Below are 23,297 nucleotides of genomic sequence, written 5' to 3' on the forward strand. Positions count from 1 at the left end.
CTGCTGCATTTGGACCATGGAGTGCAATCAATTGGTTTAGCTCTCTCGCCGAGAAGAGAAATGGTATTAGGAATTTGTGAAGTGTATTCAAGGCGGCCACTGTGCCTCACAGTGCTGCACTTCTAAATCACAGACTCGTACAATACGACTGCAATTTAAACTATTAAAATACACACATGAAGTGTCAGGGACCCTGTCTTGTGATCTGTTTGGGTGCCTTTGTGTGAGTGTGTTGGTCCATATGTGTCCGTGATTGTGTATGTGTGTGCCCATTCAAGTGTGTGTGTCTGAATTCCAATAGACCAACAGCCACTTAGAGATTTAATAAGGCTTTATGTATTCAAATGTGCATGTTGATCTATTCTGTTAGACTAGAGGCAATATAGCTGTTTGTATGTGTATTTGTGAATGTAAAGAGATGAATGGCAGTAATTATAATTATCCCTATTATAATCATAAGAATGCATTACTCATAAGGATCCTCTTTTACTTGTTGAGTCTTCCAGTGTTTTTTCCCTCACTTTCCATCTCATTTCTATCACTCCTCATCTCTTTTCATCCCCCTCTCCATTTCTTCCTTTGTTGTGTCTGCAAGATGAATGGCAAGTAAATGAAGGATGCTTTTTTGAAGTACCCTATTTTGAAAGATTATATCTGAAGAGAGATGTGAACTAAACACATCTTTTTCTCTGCATCTGTTCCCTGTCCTCTTGTCTCCTGCTTTTTTTTCCCTCTCCATTGTCCAACTCCTGAAACACTATATTAACGTCCATCTTTCTCTCCCTCAGCCCGTTGTCAGGCAGTGCAAGCAGAGAATGTGACAGTCTTGGAGGGAGGCACAGCCCAGATCTCCTGCCGCCTGCAGAACTATGATGGATCAATTGTGGTCATCCAGAATCCCCGCCGGCAGACTCTCTTCTTCAATGGTACACGAGGTGTGTATCGGCACGTACATTTGACTCTACAGGCAAACTTAATCTTTTTGTGTCTATGCATGTGCCCTCCATGATATTTGAAGGCAGTGTTTTAGACACATTAGCACTGATTCACCAACACTTACACTTAAATTTTTTTTCCAACTGCAAATGTCCTTACTTTGCCTTTGAAGCGATTTCACATTAAAAAGTCAAATACCACCAAGTTAATTTAGGAGATGGGCTTACTGCCTGCCCTCGCAGAGTGACTGCTTCAACTGTTTTAAAAGCATGGTTCGAAGCTCTCTGCATAATCCACTGTTAACCCCAGTGATGAGATCAGAGCTTATTATACAGCCCTCATTAGAGCATGGCCTTGGCAATCACATGTTTTTTTAAAGGTAGGTTTATGGCAAATTATCATTGTAATCAATATTATAATGCAGGCAAATTTCATTGATTGCCTCTGGGTAGGCAAATAAGGCGTTTTTTTTTTTTTTTTTTTTTTTTTTACTAATTAAGGACAAAAGTTGACCTGCTAGGGAACCTGCGAGCAAGAAACGTGATAAAAAAAAAAATGTCAAAAGTTGCCTTTGAAATTTGTGTGGCAGTTTAATTGAAGCAAAAATTCCATCATGTTTCGTGGTGAAGCAATAGATATTTACTTGCACTACGTAATCTACATGATGAAACATTAGATTGTGTTCATAGCGTCAAAATGTGTTTTTAATTGTTCAGAGTTATATTTTTGAGACATAGCCGGTCTCGTGACCTTGGGTTGGGTTTAAAACAAATTTAAAAGTATATGCTAGTTGGCTGTGTATTTGATTGAGTGGACCCTCCCGCTTTCCCTAAAGTCATATGTAAACAAGCCTGCAACAGGAAAAAAAAAGAAAACATGGCCCTTCTTGATCAATAAAATTATATCAAATGAACAAACTCCTGAATTTATGCTTCATTTAATATTTAAACCTCCTGATAATATCCTTTTAACCAACAAAACACCCATAAGTAAAGTGCAAATTGGAGTACAGGTGCAGGTTTTTGAGCACACATTGTATTGTTATGCACAACATAGCATTCTTTCACAAATTATATCAGAAACACAGTCTGCGACGATCAAAGTAGAAATCATATCTAACCAGTTGGCAGAGCAGCCAACCAGAAACCCTGAATCCCCTTGAAAAAGCACCGGCTCACCTTTTATCTAATGAGCTTTCTACTGTTCAAACACCTCAACAGTGCCTTCTACTGATCTTTCTCTCTCCTGAAAAGTAAGAGAACTCAGTTTGTCATATGCCTCGCTACTCCAAAAAAAAGTGTGGTCTCATGCCGTTGTAATTGTGTAACAGGTATTCATTTTCCCAGCTTGATTTAGAAATATGAAGCGAGTCATTTTTTCCAGAGCGAGCTATCTAAAACTCAATCTGCCTTACTGTACTGTAGCTGAACGTTGCTATGCTCCAAAGTATCGTACACATGATATTTTGATCTTATAATGCTACTGTTGCTCCGGACATATTTTTTCATATTTTTCAATTTAATTAAGTTAAATTAAATACAGCAGAAGACAGACACAATTTTAGCTTGATATACAACAAAATGTCACAGTGTTTGTTTGGCTTTGAGCTCTTGATAGATTTTCATGCAAGTTCCACTTTCACACAGCCTTCAACCTTCTTTCCAGTACATGAAACGGAAAATAAACTAAATTGCTAGCAGTAGTACACATTCTCAAATGCAGAAAAGACTTGTGAATTAAAGGAAAGGCTTGCGTTAACGTCAAGATAATGAATGGCTGCTAGATGAAGAGCTGATTTTCAGAAGCTGACCTTGCAGTTAAACCTCCAAATGATGAGGAGGTGTTAAGAAGTATGGGCTTACAGCAAGGTAAAATACACTCAGACTTAAGAACTGCTTGAAACTTTGCCTTTAACTACAGAAAATAAATGAAAAAAAAAAATTATAACTCAAAAACTTCTGCATGTGAAAACTTTCATTTGAACACATTTTCAACTTTCTAATCATTAAAACTTTGAAGACTTACATTGATTCAACAATCAAAAATCCCTCACTCCCCACTAGAACAGGCTCTGACAAAATAGAAGTCAGAGAACAATTCCTGAACAGACTGCCATGGATTAGAGTAAAATACTAGAGACAAAATAGTTCCTCACATTGTTTCTTTGTTCACAGGTAAAGCAGTCAAACACTTTTCCTTCACTTGTTAGGCACCACGATCATGGAGCACACTTAATTGGGTAGTTGAGGTGACTGCTTTGAGAAACCTTACTTTCAACTCTCCCCCCAATTCTATCAGATCAGCACTGCCAAGAAGTTCTATTAAGTATTTAAACAGAGCCGCCCTGCCTGCTCTCCCTCGAGACAAGGACCTGCACCCTTCTGAAAGCAAGATGAAGCCTAATCAGAACGTGAAAGGAGAAGAAGTTTGAGGTTCTAAAAAGTAAGAGACAATATGAAAGAATAAGTGGGGGGAGAATGAGAAAAGGTGCAGAGGGTTACACAGCAACAGAGAGAATAAGAAAAAGCAAGATCAGGCAACGGATAAAGACAGCATTGGGGAATTTGGCTTCCATAAGCACCAAAAAGCCTTGTTGGGGACATTTTCTGGGAGTGTAAATTACATCTCACTTTGGCTCTCTCTTCTTCCACGTTTGCTCCATCACTTGCCTATTGCCCATCTGCCACCCAGATTATAGGCTAACAAACTAAGGGCTTTCTCTGCCGAGCCATTGCACGCTAGCTGCCCAAGAGCTGATTCACTAAGTGCACTGAATTAGGATGTCTGTTTTGCAAGCAAGCAATCAGTCACGGTTGTGTTTTATGAGATAGTGGGGACAGATATATATAATAGAGCAGTGGAACTAACCAAATGGACCATTTCTCCTCAGTTGTCCATATCGCTATTTCTTCTCTTATTGCCATCTCAGCATGCAAATGAGATAGGACAATAAAGGGGAACTTGGACTTGAACAGAAGTCTGACATTTAGTTACCATTTAGGGCAGGGAGGGGGGAAAAAGATTTACCTATCTGTGGGGAATACCTCTCTAGCAATGGCCTTGCTGCCATCCAGTGAAGGGGAAATTTCATGGGGTGGGGTGGTGAGATTAGTGTGGTGTACTTCCAGGAAAAGTGGCCTAACTCTATCACTCCAGGCAGTGATATCCTGTGGATTTCTGTCTCTATATGTATGTTATCTTATCCCGCCTGCTGCATTATGTAGTAATATTAGTCTATTTCACTCATTCTGTCTTCATCCCCATTCTTTCCCGCACACAAATATACACCATACGCACACCAACAAAGCCAATATCTATACCATAGAATCAATGCTATGTTTTATGCTGCGAGATGATTGTCCGTTGCATCAGGGAAGTGTCTGCTTTTCTCTGTGAGCCAAATCCAACACAAAGGAACAAAGAAAAGGGGAAAAGAAAATAGAGATGGAGAGCGAGAGAGGTTTCACAATGAAGTTGATACAAAATGAGTCTCAAAGGTATATATGAGAATCTTTAGACATCGAGCCAATGTCACCCACAGACTGTTATTAGCATTATTTGTTATTATCAGCATTTTTCTCCCCATCGATTCTACTCTTTCTTTCGCAACGAAAGTAAAATTGGTACATGTTCACCTCCTCTAATTTTTCCTGTCACAGTCTCTCCTTTTATTTTTTTGTGTCTATTTTGTGCATTTTGGGGCCAGTAATTGTAGCTTATTGGTTTGAGGTACAGGATTGGCTGTAGAATTTCTGTGTTTGTAAAGCTGATGTCTTTGTTGTTTTTTTTTTACCATAGTCTGAACTCCAGTGTTTACCCTTTGTACGATTAAGTATTTAGCCTGTCTCTCACCAATGGAAAGGTTGCATCACTCAATTTAATAGCTTTCCAAAAAAAATCATGTTTGGCTGCACAATAAGCGTAGCACCTTTCAAAAGATTTACAGAGTTCTTTGCATCACACAAAACAATAATGATTAAAACCTAATAAGATAAACAATAAAAATGCCAGACACTAATTAGAAACAGGCTTACAGAGGAATAAAGCAATCGGTTACAAAGAGAATGAATGAATACATTCTAGTTTAGGATAGACCAATCAGTGCTCGGGAAAATGAACAACACTCTCCCTCAAAGCTGGAAATGAGAGAGGCAAGACATCTGTTATGTTGTATCAATGTAAAGCCCGGAGCTGCTCCATCGAGACTGACTTTGCAAACTCTCTCTGAACTTTTTTTTTTTTTTTTTTTTTTTTTTTTTTTTTTTTTTTATCAAACCAAGCTTTAGATTTAGCAGCATAATCAATTCTAGTGCAGCAAATCATCTAGGGTGCTGTCACACACACTATTTCTCCAATGTTTTGCAATTTGTTTTTGCCCTGTAGAGCTATCCATGAGAGTGACATCACAAATTAAAGGGTGAAAGCTCCACTCTCATTCCAGACTGTGGAAGACTGACTCTTTGCCAATACAGAGCAAACTATCTTGGTGCCAAGGAATAACTCCAAAGCTGAAAATGTCATTGCCATTGCTTCCCTCGTGTTGTTTGATTTACTTACCATTTACTGTCTAAAAACAGGTAAATATATTATACTTTTAAAAAATACACATAGAAAAATTAAAAGATATACTGAAGGCATTCATTAATAAGGATACATTAAGTGTTAAGTGGCATCATCAAGACCCCTACATCCACAGGTCTTAACTGCCATTACCTTACATTCCTGTAGGTGGAGCAGGTTTGCACTAGCCTGCATCCAGACTTCTAAATCGCTGCTGATATCGAACATACCCTTGGTGAAGTGTTGTGGTCACAGTTGGCAACCCACTGTGACGTCACCCTTTGGGTTTGTTAACAGTCGCATTGAAGTAGGTAGTCTGGCATTTCATTGAAATCTTGGATCTTTCGGAGACAGAGTTGACCGTATTTGGAGCCTTTCTAAATAACGACAACAAACACTTTTCATGAACTTAATGTCAGACTGAAAAATGAAGTTAAACAAAATTCTGTTTACTCAGCTAGGTGTGCATAGGTACAACTGTTTTGTCAGAAACCAAACAGCTCCCACTTGTAGAGAATCTACATCCTGATGATTTAAGAGTTTGTGAGTGAGCTACAAACCAGCTCCCCAAGATACTTCTCATCAAAACACAAATTCAAAATAACACAAGTGAAAGCCTGCCAGCAAAATGTATTAAAACCCTCTTTGGTGGTCTGTTTGTGTGCATGTGTTTGTGTGTGTGCTTTTCAAGTATGCAAAGCACCATGACAAAAACAATTATTGATGCTCTGTATCTGTCTATGAAGAATCTGAAAAAAAAAAATCAATTACCTTGACCCAGAGAAAAGGGATTTTTCTTGTTGTTTTCCATTTCTTTGTGCTGTTAGGCTACTCTCTTATATAAATAGGCTACAGTGATTAGTACTTATTTAAATTTAATCTATCACATTACAGAGATAGTTTGAGGTTTTTCAATTAAACTCACTACCAGTCTCCTTGTTCTTGCCACTCTTCTCGTCACTTACATCCTATCTTCTTTCCCATGTTTTCAATCACTCTTCCTTTTCATCCCCACCTCTATTTCCTTTCTCCAACAACACCAACTCATGCTCTTTCACTTACTTCCCACCTACATCTCCCTACTACGCTCCTTCATTTTCACTTTATTCCAGCCCTGAAGGACGACCGTTTCCAGATGGTGCTCTTCACGCCACGGCTGGTACGCATCACACTGACCAACGTCAGCGTGTCGGATGAGGGCGGCTACTTCTGCCAGCTCTACACGGACGCTACACACCACCAGGTGGCCACGCTCTCTGTCTCGGTGCCCCCAGAGACGCCCACGGTGGAGGTGAAGCAGGAGGCCGTGGAGGGCGGCGAGGTGGAGCTCACCTGCATGTCGCCGCGCAGCAAGCCGGCCGCCACCCTACGCTGGATGCGTAATGGCCGGGAGATACCAGGTACCAGAACATGGCTGACTGATGGATGGTCAGATGATGATGATGGGCGATAAATAAGGAGGTTAATGAGATAATATAGGCCAGGTGAAGTGGAAAGGTCGGATGATATTGCAGACTGACTGCTGAATAAAAGAAGAATGAATGAATGGATGGGTGATTGATGGGTTGACAGGAAGACTGGCAGATGGATCAGTTGATTGGAGCAGGTAAAGATAGAATGATGGATGAATGGGTGGAGGAAGTGGGGGTCTGGGCTGCCAAATCTCTCCTCCTGTTTCCTTCATTCTGATCCATTGTTCTTTGCAATATTTATAGCCGACAATCTCGTTTCAACTCATCAAACACACTTTTTGAGTTTTGAATAGTAATAATTTTGCTATTACTATTCCTTCGAGGAGAAGTTTAAAGTTCATGGAAGAAGTATATATCTGTGTATTTATATTAAGACGGCACACATCAAGAGAAACTACCAGAAATACTTGAAATCTTTTTTGTCTTTCTATGTCCACTAGTCAAATCCTTTTTCTATCAAAACAGATATACGTTGCCCTGTCTTTGTACCTTCCTTTGCAATCTCTGCTCTTGAAAGTTTTCTCTTCAATGTATTTCATTTCCACCTAATCTGACAAGTGCACTATTATATGAAAGCTCAAGTACTACATATACACTCCATATTTTCAGTTTATCTCAGACTTATGAAGACAGTTTTTAGTTCACCATCAAACTCCCCTTACTTCTTTGCTTCTGATAAATCTATGAGCCATCCATCAGTCTGTTACCTTGATCTATCCCTCTTTCTAACTCGCTGTCTCCTTCGGCTTTTTTCATTTAAAGGGGCGTTTCACTAAATAATACATCTGACACCTATCGTTCCGTAGCCTTCGGTCTCTTTAACCCGCAAGAAATCCTCTTTTGCATTCTGCTGTCAAATCAGCGCTTGTGTATAATATGTCGTTTGATTTGAATTCCTCAAAAACCTTGACTGAGCAAGAACAAAAAAATCTCTTGGTGTCTGTTTATGCAAAGCATTTTTTGCCGAGGCTCATGGCTATTATTTTTCTTCAATTTTGGCTGCACTTTTTAATACATGCAGGCAGCATTGTTCAAAAGTACAAATCTTTGTCAAATGGAGACTTTATTGTTATTCCTTAATTTACATTCGCTGTCTTCAAATAACTCACATGCACCAGATGAAATAATGTGAGATAATGTTTCAACATGAATGTCAACAGATTTCGGGACATACAATGAGCGATGTTTTGCCCTTTTAAACTTCATGACAGCCATAGTCTCTTTTACTTTCTATTTTCGTCTGACAATCAGTGTCTCTTTCATCCAGTCTCTTCCCTTTTTCTCTGTCAGAACACACCTGTCACTGTCATTCTGTCTCTCCTCTTTCTGTCCTTCCCCTTTTACTCCTTCCCCTTCCTTTCATCTGATCTCCCTTTGTCACCAGTGAAATTCTGCAAAAAAAACAAAGATGTGATGCTCCTCAGCATGGTTATAGGTTGCAAGGGGCTTCAAGAGTCAAAGACAGGAGCTTTACTTTTGCCTCTCCCATCTCATCTTGTTTCCTAAGGCTTCCCTCTCCTCTTCTACTCTCTCCTCTTCCCCTCTTTCCTCCCCTCGCTTTTCTCCTCTTTCCATCTCTTTTGGCCCTGAGTTAAATGAACTGCGACACCAAAGGTTAAAGGCAGATCCCAACAGATATAGGAAGCACTCTTTATTTAAGACACTATCTTCCCACCGCTCCCTTATTCTGGCTCATCTGCACACACCGCCGTCCTCTCTCTTCGATTACGCTTACTTGTATTTGCTCACCGGCAATAATTGAAAACTCAGCGCGATATAAGTAATATTGTATTCTGCCTAAACAAGCACAAACTCCCAATACGTGACCATGTCAAGTCCCATTAGTTTGGCCCCACTGTTCCTCCTTCCTCCATCTGTCTCTCCTCCTCCTCTCTTCTTGCATCTTTCTTCCACTCTGCATCTGCCTTGGCACTGTTATCATCCTCTTTCATGTCCCCCCCCCCCCCACACACACACACACATACATATCAATCATGCTTGTTTTGCTGCCCTCGCTCTCTGTCTATGGGTCCCTCTCTCTTCTCCCTTTCTTCTCTCACCCTATTCCTTTGACGTCCCTCTCTCTCCATGTCTGGCTCAGTTAAAATCTCAATTGGGTTATGCATATTCTCTCTTTTATCCTTCTCTCTCCTCCATCGCTCTCTTTACTTTCACTCACACACACATTAAGTTTATTTACCATCTGAAAACAAACTCTGCTGCCGCTCATAATTGCCATAAAATATGGATGCAAATTGCTTTTTCTTCTCTGTCTCTCTAATTCTGTCCTTCACTACTCATCCTCACGTCTACAGGTATCTGGTGTAAAAGCTCATTCATCAGTCTGCTTACTTCTATCCCCTTCTGTGCTTGTGTCAGAAATGTCTTCTTCTCTTTTCTTCTGCCTCCGTCTCTCTTAGTCTTACACCTCAGGTGTGGTGTCTCAGCAGGGAAAAAGGAAGAAGAACGGGCATGTTTAGACTGTTAACATGTTTCTTGGCCAGCTTACCTCTGTTCTTTCCCTTCATTTATCTCTTCTGTTGTGTACCTTTGCCTCTCTTCAGGTGTGGTGTCCCAGCAGGACATGGGGAAGACCTTCAGTGTGTCCAGCACCATCCGCATCCCGGTAGAAAGGAAAGACAACGGTGCAGCCCTGAGTTGTGAGGCGTTCCACCCTGCTCTGACCGGGCAGAAGAGGATTCGACATTATCGCCTGGATGTTTATTGTAAGTCTCCTCTCAAATCAAATTGTGTGTGTGTAGTACTTTCTATCAAAAAACTGTCTGTTCATCTTTCAAACAAATTAAGTGACACAATCTTCATCGTCAAATATTTCAGAAACACACATTATTCCTTCAGTGTTGCTGTCCCTTAAATTGCTACTTCAGTACTATTTGTTATGGTGTTTTACTATAATGCCAGCAATAATTTTGTCAGGGGAAGAGCCTCGTTTTTTTAAATGGTGGATATCTCATTTTAGAATGCAGCTCATTTATACACAGCACAGAGTTTCAAATGACTGATATTCAGAGCTGCCCTGTATGAGACCTGCTCTCATTAAAACCTAACACATACAAATCTTGTCATGCTGGGAGCTGACAGAAATAGGCCTGTGGCCAGGTTATGGTCCTGGCCTGTGGTTTAAAGAGCTAACCAACATCAACTGAAAAAGCTCGATCATATTAGTGTTTGCAATGAAATGAAACCCTATTATCTTCCACAGTTGGGTTGCTTTTCTTTCTGAGGTCCAAAATTGATACATAGTATTGATCCATTAATATCAACTTATGGTATATTGCATGGTGCTAAAAGTAAATATAATTCTTATAATTCTCTTTCAATTCAATTCAATTTTATTTATATTGCGCCAAATTACAACACAGGTTATTTCATGGCACTTAATACATTAAAGTCTTTCCCGCCAAACTTTACAACATTATACAGAAAAACCCAACAATTTGACAATTCCCTCATAAACTAGGAGGGGGGGGGAATCCTCTTTAAGGGAGAAAAACCTCCAACAGAGAGAAGGGAAAAACTCCCTCTTAACAGGAAGAAACCGCAGAAAGAACCAGGCTCATAGGTGGGCGGCCATCTGCCTCGACCGGTTGGGGTGAGAGGAGAGCAGAGAGAAAAAAGGACAGCATCGAGATCCAAAACATTAACTGTTGCTCACAGAGCAGAGACATGCAGCTCCTGGGGACAGAAGGAACAGAAACTTTCTCCTCCGTCATCAGTGTGATGGGATTCAACAAACCACCAATAATTAATTACTCCATTTGTTCTCTTATTTCAGGAATCTTGACCGTTCATTGTGATTCTTATCCTGCAATATGTCAGTAATTTTGATAATCAAACACTCCACAGGCATATATAAATATTTACAGTGGGTGATTTTATGCTTATAAGTACGCATACATCAGTCTTTCAGTACCATTCATTTGCCTCCTGCATATTAATGTTGGTTGATAGCTCAGAATTATTCATATTCAACAGTTGTGTCAATCTGCACGCTGGTGGTTCCCCCAGCCAGCAAACAGGCAATAATGACCAACCAGTCAGACTGGATTTGGCTTCCCATCGCTCTGTTACTGAAGTAAGTTCAGTGCAGCAGCTGCTGGAGTGGTGGGCTGCTTATGATAACAGGTGTCTCAAACACAGGATTTTCAGCTGGTTGCCTTGGAAACAGATGTTAAAAACCCATCCTCCTGCCACTTTTCCCTTGCTCCTCCTTTTTGTTTTCTGTTGTGATTTTCTTGTACTTTCTCATACAGGCATACTCATGTAACCCTTCCCTCCTCTCTCTTTTTGTCTAAAGTTGCACCCACAGTGCGGATTGTTCCTCCTTCTGGCATCTTGCGAGAGGGCGACTCACTCAGCCTCACCTGCTCCGTCAGTGGGAACCCTCTGTAAGTCTGTGTTGTTCATGTGCAAAACAGTTTTGTGTCTGTGTACTTTACTTTCAGAAAATGTTTCCCATGTTTTACCTTGCACATGGTGTAATGACGCAAATCTTACAACTATAAAATGTAACAAAATAGTTTGTATGAGCACAACACAGCTGTAGTCATTCATCAAAAAAATTAAGTCAAATCACAGGTGAATTCAGCTTCATCTCTCATAAGATATGAAACAGTTACGTTCCTCATCTGGCACAAAATGCTACCTCATTCTGAGCTGTCAAGAGTGTGTTTGGGCATTTTCTCTTATTCTATAATCATAAATTATGAAAGGTTTGTTTCAACAAAGCGTCTGCACATGAAAAGGTGTGATGAGTTTTGACGTATCAGTTTAAGATGGAAAGGTTTTAATTGAGGAGGACATGCAGGAGGTTTTCAGGTTCAACATCAGCCTTTTCAAGTAAAACAATTCTCAGTGGTATAATAGGATACCATAAATAATCACATTAAAACAATTTTGGGGAATTGTTTTGAGCTGCTATGACAATTACATTTATCATCAAACAGCTGGTAGCTATAGCTACACAGACAGCAACAGACATAGACAACTTTTTCGTTCACATATTTACCCACAGCATATAAATCACAGTACCTTAATATAGAATATGCTTGAATTTACAAACACAGTAAGCAATCTAAGAGGGCTTTAAAACAGCTTGTTACTGTGAGCTCAGCAGTTTCACTTTTCAGCTGTGGGAGTTAAATCTAAGTATCTGTTTGTTAATTTGTGTAATTTTTTTTTTTTTTTCATTATTTCCTGAAAATAATTTTCAAAAATAATCAACATATCTGAAAAAAGAAAATGTAGCAAGGCAGACTGGTACATTTTAAGATGACATACAGCTTTCCTGAAATATATTACTCTTTCTTTTCCAAGTAAATACCATCCATCTTACATTAAAACAAATCTTTTCCTTCTGTGGAATCTTCCTTGAGCAACCTCTCCCTGCTCCACAGGTTTTGTTGGATGGCTACCAAAGGTGTGAGAGTAAATCAGGGCATCAATGAAAGGACAACGTGTGTACTTTATCAACCGTCAATACAGGTTCCAAAGAGAGTGTTTCCTTTTAAATAGCTTAAATAGTCAGCTGAATATAGGAGACCCTACCCGCTGTGTTTTTCTAATACATCAGTTTCTCTCTATATGTTGACCTCTTTTCTTATTGTTTCAATATAATTAATCCCGCATAATTCCAGTGTTCTTTCTCAGAAACTTTGAGTAATTACCCAGTATTTCTAATCTCCACAAATTTCTTTACATTCTTTACATTACATTACATTAATTACCGTATGACCTCTTTGTTCTTTCTAAGAACTATCCCTGAAAATGAACAGGCTATAATTAAGTAGACTATTAGCGGGAAGTATGACCACATGCTGTCCTTCATAAATAATGTCGCCACTCTTTGAGCTATTCAATCCCAAAAAGACAGAAAATATATATATATATATATATATATATACCTTGATCTATAGTTGAAGATAAACCGGGATTGTGTTCTATATCACTTTGGAATATGGCCACTGTCAATAAACCAATCAGAAGTTTTTTAGAGTTGGAGCACATGCCAAAGAAATTCTGAACTTCTAAGTTTGATCAAAAACAGAACAGTGGTATCTCACCTGACATTTACTGACGGGTGGATAAAAAAACACCTGATCCATATTTATTGCATGAAGGACAAAGAGAAAAAGAGCTTAACACTGGCTGAGCAGTTACTGGGAGCTGGTAAGAGGATACTAGAAACTGAATGTAAATGTGGACATATTATAAACTTGTACGTGAGTAAGAGTGTCAGAGCCACTGAACCCAATCAGCAGTCAACAATTATAAGAGCCAGCTTTGGAACAAAGCCTTTTTCTAGAGTGTTCGCAGCCCTTTGTGCACTTTCCAGAAGGGTATTGGGTCCTAAGCTGTTAAACCCTCTGCTAGATTGTCCGTCTGTCTGTGGGCATCAGGTTCACTAAAGCTCCCCAGCTTCATGCAGCCAAAGTGTGTGTTTGTGCGGGTGCGATGACTTTGGTGAAATCCCCAATTGGTGAGGACTGGCTGAGAAGCGTATTGGCCATAGCCCTACTAAAGCTTTGTAACGGCTAGTGTGTGTGTGGGTGTGGGTGTGTGTGAGAGACAGTGAGGGATGGGACTGCCGGCAGAGCTAAGGACTCTGACCCTCATCGCACTCTGGACTGCTCACACACACACACACATTGCAGTACCCTTGTCACCCTCACGCTTGCTCTCTGCCCCAGTTAACTGTCTGTTAAGCATTAATGACCAATGACATACCACATCCTTTTGGTGAGGGGGTAAACTCATTGTCTGTCTGTTATTGAGATGGGAGATGGAGACAATGTCTTGTAATTTTGCTTGATTACCTTCTTATTTGTGTGTTAGCTGTACAAGGAATTACTGTGTGCGGGATAAGAGGTATGCGTGTGTTAGCGAGAGAGAAACAGAGGGGCATATTTGTGTGTGTGTGTGTGTGTGTGTGTGTGTGTGTGTGCGTGTGTGTGTGTGTGTGTGTGTGTGCGTAGGAGGAGTAAGAGATTCTGTGTATGTGTGTGACTAACCAAGAAAGAGGTTTAATTAGACTTCCTGGGGGATTAGAATCCAGATGAGTCATGTTTGTAATCTGGCCAGGGTGGCATGAGCCATGACACCGAGCCAGACCCACACACACACAAACACACAAACACACACACATACACATAGAGATTTGTTCGCCAGGGTGTCTCTGTAATCCAAGCACCTCCTGTCTGCTCTGCTTGCCCATCTTTCATGACCAATTCATTTTGTCTGCCAGTTCCTTCCCTTCATCTCCCACCACACCGTCTCCTCTCCGTCTCCCCTCTCTACCTGTAGTACTACGCATTCTTTTATCCCCAGCTGTCTTTCTGCTTTTTTTTTCTTTTTTTTTTTTTCTCTGTACATCTGACACCCTACTTCTCTCTCATCTGCCCTCCTCTTGCTCCTGCCAACTCTTTCACACCACCGCTGCCCTTTGACCATCCATCTCCTCATTATTTATCAGGATGCAGCCCTTTAGCCATTGGCTCTTTCTTCAACTGCCTTTTATTCTTTCTTCTCATGTCAACCACACCCTATGGGCACCTGTCTTTTTATAGCACCCCAGTTCTCTGTGCTTCAATCTCTTGTTTCTTTTCATTTCCTCATTTTTTTTTATATCATTCAGTAGTTTAAGCTTTACCAAATGTGTGAGACTATGAGCAGTTTACTGATGGCAATTGTTGTGGCGGTAGTTGTTGTGAAGTTGTCAGTATTCGGCAACTTCCCTATAAGATGTAGTTAAATTCAATCACCCATTATTTATTATTCAATGAAATAAGTCATCATTCAACAAGTTATAAGTTATATCACTTGTAACAATATCAGTTCTTTCAAAGGTGCCTTTGAACAATTCAAAATCGTGAACACCCACACATAGGCATCAAAAACCATGTGGTTTAGAAAAACAAAACCATGTGAAAAATCATGTGGTTGAGTTTATAAAAACAACAGTTTGGCACCAAAACTTGGATAAGGTTAGGAAAAGATTTATTTAAAGAAATTCACTACACTGTTGTGGACCAGAACCCTGGCCTCCTGTGTCAATGTCTGCCATTTATATGCATCCAACTACCCTCAACCTGCCTGACTAATCAGAGCTTAGCATTTTGGCACATCGTTACATGACCTTCCTCACATAACATTCGTCAACTTATTACGCCGAGGTAAGGCCAGTCGTCACACTGACACGCTATCCTCTAGTGGACTGCCGATTTATTACACACTTAGGCGTGATACCCCACTGGAAACTTAGGGGTTTGTATTTCCTTCAACAAACTTAAACCAATCCTGGTGATTACGGAATTTAGTCTAACCTACATATACATGTAAAGACACAAGATGTTCAGTGATAGAACAACTTTGAAGTCAAGTTCTTCTCTTATGAGTGGCTAACCACTTAACAGCATACCTCCAAACTCTGGGCTTGTCAGACTAGACTTTCCACAAAACAGCCAGAAACCAGACTGATCTGAACCCTCCACTAAACCCCCGACAAGACAGCAAACAAGTCGACCCTTAGTTTGTCAAAGCAACAAAGCCTCACTGGGATCAGTAACTCAATGTAAATGCTAATTCTGTAATTGTAATCCCTTGCACTGCACTGGTGGTTGTAAGGGTGATAATAAACAAGCAAAATCATCCAAATCTACAATTTAACTGTTTTAACAGGCCATACATTAAAAAGTTATGTTTGAATCTATCCATCTTTTGATTTTGTTTTGACTCAATCAACTGGTAACGTGTCAAAAAATTAAAGGCAAAAAGAAAAACCCAAATTGAAGTGAATTGATTGATTGATAATGAAAAATGTCAGTTTTCTTCCAATTGATTTGCACCATCGAACATTAAACTGTCACTCTGCCCTTCCTTCCTTCCTTCCAGGCCCAGAAATATTCAATGGTCCAAGATTAATGACACCTTACCTGAGAGGGCAGAGATTTCAGGCCCCACTCTTCAGATTTCCCGTCTCAGCCAATCACACAATGGGACATACTTGTGCCAGGCCCAGAACAACTATGGACGTGCTGCTGATCATTACACCCTGTTGGTGTATGGTGAGTAACCATCGCGGAAAGTTAGTTTGTTGCAACTTTTCTTTGAATATCTGCAAGTTCTTGAAAAGTTTGCTTCTTTGAATGTTTTTTTTTCTATGTTGTTTTGATTCCGAGTCTTGGTATCTGAGGCCATTTTAATCTGTTTTGACTAATTTTGTGTTCAATGGATCCTGTGTTTGTTACATTTATTGTTCTTGTGTTTTGATTCTATTTTTTTTTAGACGTCTTCTACGTTTTATTGATTCTTTTATCTTTCCAGTTTCTTTGGAGTCTGGCTGTTCTGGCAGTGGGCAACATACCCATTACATCTTGATGCTAGTCTCATCCGTCATTCAGTTTTATTTGTTTTCCTGAAGCAGACACAGCAGGAAACCTGTGCTAAAACTCCTTCGCAATCAATTCAACAGCAGTATTGATTCCGCAAAGCAATGGAGACTACCATGCTCAGATACTAGTCACCAACATTATTATTCAGGCTATCTCTCGTAAAGAAGTGGTTTATTATCTCCGCTGTGACCACCCCTCTTCTCACGGAATTCAGACTAACTTAAATCCTTAAGTGCAATAAATACAGATACAAGACGTTTTCACAACCGAATGAATTTCACAGTTCAAGATGGCACATCGGCGAAAAAGACAACAGAAGTTACAACACAGTGCAAACTATTAATTCAATGCTGAATCTGTTGGAAATGAATTTTACATGGAAACATTTGGCAAAAAAACGAAAAACAGTTGAACATCTGTTGCATTTAAAATTCAGATGAATAAATTTAGCTTGTTGCTTGGTTAGACGTTTCTTCGGGGAGGAAGATGTGGGTTAGGGGCTTTTGTTGTCAGGTTTTACAAGTTTTCCAAGATGTTGCACCTAGATTCACTGTTGGTGGCTACATTCTTAATGAAGGTTGACCCAGATACACTTACACATCGTGGCTCCAAAAGGATGACGGCGGAGCTTGCAACATCACATGAAAATCTTGTATCACTATTTTTCAGCAAATGTGACAAATTGGCCAGCTTTCTCTCTGAGTTCGAAGAACATCGGGGAAACAGGATTCCGTTAATGTTGTGTAATCCACACATGAAACAGCCGAGTAAACTTGCTGTCGAATAAAAACAAAACAGGATTTGTGAGATTTTTAATGGCGCAGCAGTGAGGCTAAATTGCAAAACAAGCTCATCATTAGAAGCTTCTATGGATTCACATCCAATACATTTGTGGTTTGGCCTAATTGCATGCACACTGCTGTCACTCAGCACATTTGCCCTTTTGATCTCCACCCCCCCCTGCTGGTAGATCCTTTCATTGCATCCCCATCACCTGATTTGGAGATCAGAAGCACAGGGAGGAATGAAGGCAATAGAGAGAAGATATTTTATGTAACATTTTTAGGCTGCTTGTAGTTAGCACCCCCTCATCTATCTATATATCTATTATGATAACACTCCCTTTCCCTCTCACACACACACATAGACACACTGTGCAGACTCTGGTACATGCATCAAACGACACATAATGGAAGCTTTCCAAAGGCATCAAGGGTGGCAACAGTGGCAAGATGAAAGGTGACATCCCCACCCACTACCCCCTCTCGCTCTTCTTCTTTATTTCTTTCTGTCTGTCTCTCTATCCCAGAAGGTTCGATATGTCGAGCTTTGATATGTGTCGCCACCTCTGTAGAAAAATGTTCTCTTTTTCTCTCTTCCTCAGTTTCCTCCTTCACCAGCCTTTATCTGTCATCTTTGTTTGTTTTTGTCTGTGCCATTTTTTCTCACATTTCATCATTTATCTTCTTTATTTCATGCTGTTCCTCTGTGTTAGTCATTAATTTGATGTATCACAGTTGTTCTCATCCTTTCTTATTGTGGAAAAAAGGGGGTACATTTGAAATAAGGAATCCTGCCTCGACTAAACTCCAGGAAAACGGCCAGAAATCCACATAACCAAGATACGCTCAGCTCCAGCTTCTCTCTGCTGCGCCACAGATTTCCAGCAATCCGCCTCTTAAATCCTCTGGCTGTAGCCCTGTATCAGTGGTGGTTTACTGTACTTAAAAAACAAAATGTACTCGCCCACTGGGCACATTGTTTCAAATGTTATCTCAAAGAGCTCAGAGTTGTTGATGCAGCCATCATATTAATCTGTAGACACCTGACAGTTGCTCTTGATTTTGCTGAACGTCACAGCAACGTGGTGTTAATTCTTTCTTAAGAAAAATCGAATGAACCCATTGAATTCAGGCTACAATGTTTACACTGTTATGTCTGACTTTGTAATTGCTACATAATTACAAAAAGGCAGTATATGCCATACATCTCCCATTTGCCAATGCAAATAAACCACCATTGATCATTTAAATGTGTTGTTGATGACATTCTACTCTCTGAGCATTAAGCGAAGCTCATCAGTCTGTATTGAAAATAAATTTGCTGTAAAATATGCTGAGATGACTCATAACTCTAACACTTACCTGGAATGTGCTTTCTCTTTTTATTCCAGCACCTACGATGTTCGTAGGTGTCATAATTGTTTAGTTCTTTTACAAACAGTGAAAAAGAATCCCTTATTCCGAAGCACTAGTGATAGAAAAAATATTCTACTCCTGTTCCTCCTTCTCTTTCTCCTTTTTCTTACAACTCCCCTCCTCCTCTCTTCTGCTATTCTCTCTGCTCCATTGACTCTCCTCTTATTTCTCACTCCTATCTTCAATGTCCTTCCTTTCTGTTGCTCTGCCCACTGTTCTCACCTATTTCGCACCTTCTGTCCACTTCCTCTTCCTCTCCCCACTCCTCCAACACTACCATTGTTTCTCACCTTGCCACCAGTGTGCCCTTTATTCTAGGTTGAGCTGCAGTTAGTTGTCTTTACTCGAAGATGGCCTCGCTTTGTCAGAAAAGGGCTCATAGAGAAGTGAGCATGAAGGAATGAGGGGTTGGGGAAGGATGGACGGGAGAGCGAGGTAGGTAGAAATGGGTGGAGAGCAGGAAGGCAGGATGAAAGGGGAGAGACGAAGGACGATGGAGATCGAACTTAGGTTAACATTCAACACCACAGTTTGTCAGATAAACGAAATGTCAGTTTAGTTGGCTCTCAGCCTTCCCAGCGGGAATCCCAGGGTGCGCTTGGGGAAGAAGTGCGGGCAAAAAGAGGAGTTCTGGAAGATGTGCATTGTTAGGGATGAGTCAGCATAAACTGAACCATTTTATTGCAGGTGCAGGAAAAACTCGCTCATCTCTCCCTCTCATTCCGTGTCAACCTTCCCTCTGTAAGAATTATCTGACATGAGGATCTGTACACTGAGCACAAACTCAGGCAAACGTGGCTACCAATTTGTTGCATGTGTTTTAGGCGCTGTCAGTTTACAAAAGGAGACAGGTATAATGCTAGTGATAGAAAACAGAGAGTGAGAGAAGCTCTCCGGGGAGCCTGGGCTGTGGCAAAGACATGATGCATTGAAGCTGAGCTTTATTTGACCGGTCACACTTGTATAGACATAAGTCTGTGTGTGTGTGTGTCTGCGTGTGTGAATAAATGAGTTTGCCTGTGTGCACGTGTTTTTATGATTTCGAGAGAGTGAGATGTTTCTTGTTAGGGTGCATGTATGTTCACATATTAAAGGAATGAAATTACATTTCTGGAACTCTCAGAAAGTCACTGATGATATAAATGTGAGAAATGTTTTGAATGAATCACAGTGTGCGCACACACACACACACACACATGGAGCAAGTGTCTGCAGAATGCAAAAAGGATGTGGCCTCTGTGTGTTGTTTCATCTCTGTGCCACCTTTGTTAAGTAGAAATTGGATTTTTTTTTTTTATGTGCATACGCAAAGGTGCATGCGCGTGCATGTGCGTGCATGTAACAGGGAGGAGAATGTTTCTGATTGTCTGGTGAAAGCCCACAGGGCTCCCTTATGTAATTGAACTGAGCTGTTGCACTCAGATGAATCGCCAAGCCAATAAAACCCATTACAATTGAACTGCATGAGAGAGTGTGAGAGATGGAGAGAGAGGGAAGGAGAGAGAGGAGGTGGCGATGGGAATGTAAGAATTGTTAGTTTTTATGTAGTATGTAACACACCTAACTCTGCGTGTGCGTGTGTGTGTGTGCGCGCGCGCGTGCGTGCGTGTGCACGCATGTGCGTGCATATTTCTGCATAACAGAGCCGAACGTGACCAGAGGGAAAAAGAGACTACTAGTTTTAGAGATTCATGGAAAGTGAAGAAGAGTGACAGAAAGATGAAAGGATGGCTACTTAGGGAGATAGAGAGGGATATTAGTTGACCAGGGATTAGTCTGTGTCTCCTTGACTGTCGTAATAAGGCATCAGGATAATTGGAATGAAAAACGCAGAACCTCCATTTAATGAAGTGAAAATTTCAAAAACACAGAATGAGAATGAAAGTAAAATAAAAAAATTTTTAAAAAAGGTTGGAGGCTAGTGGCAGGGGAAGCCAGGCCACGATAATGCAGAGTCAATTTTGTTTGAAAAAACTTGTCTTCAGTGATGTTTCCCTCAGCACATTGATAATACACTTTGTGTTGAGTACGTTTTTGGGAGAGTTTTAATCCAATCAGTATTGGCCCAAGCAGGGGTCCATCTACCAATGTGCAACATTAGGTGCATTGATAAACAACTGGATAGACAACTGCTTTGGGAAAGGCCACCATAATACAAAACACTGAACATGAAAGAATAACAGGATTCATCCAAAACGGTGGTGCAGCATCCTCAGGCACACCACTGCGAGGACAAGATACGATGAAAAACGTCATTATCACAAGTGCCGCCTCATCCATCCCTCGAAATAACATGGGCTGTGTGCCTGATTGGCAGGCATATAGTGTTAATGAATAACAATATGATGAGGAAAGAAAAAAAAAAAGGGCGCTATCGGCCAAGAGAACGACAGCTGTATGGCATTCTCCTTAATTAAGTTGAAGAGAGGCAGTGAGGGAACGTAGTCACAGAGGAATGAAACCAGAGAGCCAGCTGAGGCGGCTGAATGAACGGAAGTGAAGGAAGGAGGGGAGTACAAATAACAGAAGAGAGTTTGGTTGATGAAGAAGAGAGAAAAGAAAAGTGAGAGATGATGGAAAAAAACAATAAAAATAAGTTTGACGGTGAGAAAAAAAAAAGATTTTTAGGTCTTTCATGGTATTGCAGAGAAATTAATCAGCGTCCAGTTAATTAGTGCAGCGACCTCGGATATGAATCTTCAGTCCGCGGGCTCAATTGACAACTACATGCGCGTGCATGTATCCACACACACGTGCACGATATGCAGTTCATTTTAATCATTTCCATTTGGTCCATTCTCTCTTTCAGTTTTTCTTCACTCTTTGTCTTTTACACAAAATACATCATCAGAATTTCTTAACAGAGAGAAGAAGACCATGGCTGGGCCTAAAGAAAGAAAAAAAGCAGGAGGGGGGAAATATAGTGCTGACATAAGAAGAGTGCAAAAGGAGATTGATGATCTCAGGGCCGGTGGGAGAAAGTGAGAGAAGAGACAGAGGAATACTTACCAATAAATTACTCCTGAGTAGAAAAGGCAGTGTGTGTGTGTGTGTGTGTGTGTGTGTGTGTGTGTGTGTGTGTGTGTGAGAGTTAATGGATAGACAATTATCTATTTGTGTATAAGCACATGTGAGGATGTGTATAATTGTGTACAAGGCTGCATTTGCCTGAAAGAAAGGTGTGTGTGTGTGTGTGTGTGTGTGTGTGTGTGTCTGTCTGTCTGTCTGTCCCAGACTTGGATTATGTAGACTACCTTGCATGTTACAGTTTTAGAGAGATTGTTTGATGAAGTGGCATATTATTCACTCCGAAAGTGCTGATGTGCACGCACACATCCACACCCACGTCTCCATCTCCCTTTTAGTCCTTGTCAGCCATTATTTTTGTCTTTAACAGCAATATGAACTTGTCTCTTTTTACCTCTCTACCTACCATTGTGTATTAGCCACTGATTTGGAGAATGTGTCAAGATCCAAGCTTTTGTTCAGCATTGAATGAGACAGTCCCTGCATGGCACTGTTCTATTGGGAATGCATCTGTCACAGACAATGTCTCCGTCTCTCCTGCCATTGTACCATAGAAAATGTGTCAGTGATAGAGAATGTGTTCCTACGTATTCAAATTGCTTTGTAGATGAATGTCAGTCTGCCAGGTGGAATTCTCCTCAGACTCTGCTTTAAAACATGCTTTTTCCATTGTAAGCAACTTCTCTAACTCACTCGGCTGAGGTCTGCCAGAGAACATCATTCCTCATTGCTTGTCACGGGTCGAGATAAATTCCATTTGGAACATACAGCCATTTCGGAAAATAATTCTTAACATTTGCATCTTATGACATGTAGCTTATGCCTTATGAATGGCATGAGTTTCAACTGCTGTGTCTGAAATAAGTGTTTCATCCAATTTGTGCATTGTGTATATGTAATGAACTTTCTTCGATACTACTGTCCAGTGACAGCTGAGCAGCCATGAAACTCATGAATATTCAACAATATTAAAACATGTGTCATGTTTTATATGCAGAGTTACCTTGAGTATGAAACCCTGCAACACCTGTGAAATGTCCCTGCATGTTGTAGATAATAGCGTTTGTATATGTGTGTGTCATCCCATTCCCTGTCTGTCTGTAGATAATGTGTCAGTCACTTCCACGGTCCCTCCCACTCCTTCTACCACCCAACCAATCACCTCCCATCCTGCCACCCCAACCCTCCTAACACCCAGCTTCGCCCCGGAGCCAAAAGGTAAAATGGACACACCTCTTTATCCTAGCTGTGCTACCCTCCAAGGGTGAGTGTCAAAACAAAGCTATGAGCTACAGGGAGAGGATCACATGTGGCCAAGTTAGCCAAACTTCATCATAGTTTAATTATTAAACCAGGTGCATTTTTTTTTTTGTAGCCTTTGACACAGACTAAAATTTATTATGAGGACATTATTTTTCAATTTAACCATGTTGTCATTATTCCACATATTTTGTATTATACACAAACACTTCATCAGTGTACTGTACTTTGGCTACAATTATTATGTAAGATTTTGGGTGTACACATACCTTTAATAATACTAATTCTAAGTTGTAGTTCAATCAAAAAAATTTAAGAAATTAAGGAAAATAAAAAATTTTGCATTTGATTATTTTCACATAAATATCTTCATATATTTCGAGCAGCCTTTAAGCTTTCATCAGTTACTATTTATTATTTTGTTATCATAAAAA

At 40.3% G+C, this 23,297-nt stretch overlaps 1 protein-coding gene across 3 annotated transcripts in view; it reads left to right on the forward strand.

Annotated features, from left to right (window-relative positions):
* cadm4 (cell adhesion molecule 4) overlaps positions 1-23,297 on the forward strand; it is a 138,138-nt gene that overhangs the window by 108,537 nt on the left and 6,304 nt on the right. For all 3 annotated transcript variants that reach the window (XM_069142325.1, XM_069142326.1, XM_069142324.1), the window contains exons 2-6: positions 789-935; positions 6,609-6,896; positions 9,533-9,694; positions 11,287-11,377; positions 15,879-16,051. In XM_069142325.1, the coding sequence (XP_068998426.1) occupies positions 789-935; positions 6,609-6,896; positions 9,533-9,694; positions 11,287-11,377; positions 15,879-16,051 (861 nt within the window). The remainder of the gene's footprint in view (positions 1-788; positions 936-6,608; positions 6,897-9,532; positions 9,695-11,286; positions 11,378-15,878; positions 16,052-23,297) is intronic.

The sequence above is a fragment of the Embiotoca jacksoni genome, unplaced genomic scaffold, assembly GCF_022577435.1.
Source record: "Embiotoca jacksoni isolate LCO1_2020_lvr unplaced genomic scaffold, fEmbJac1.0.p SCAF_11, whole genome shotgun sequence".
Taxonomy (NCBI): domain Eukaryota; kingdom Metazoa; phylum Chordata; class Actinopteri; family Embiotocidae; genus Embiotoca; species Embiotoca jacksoni.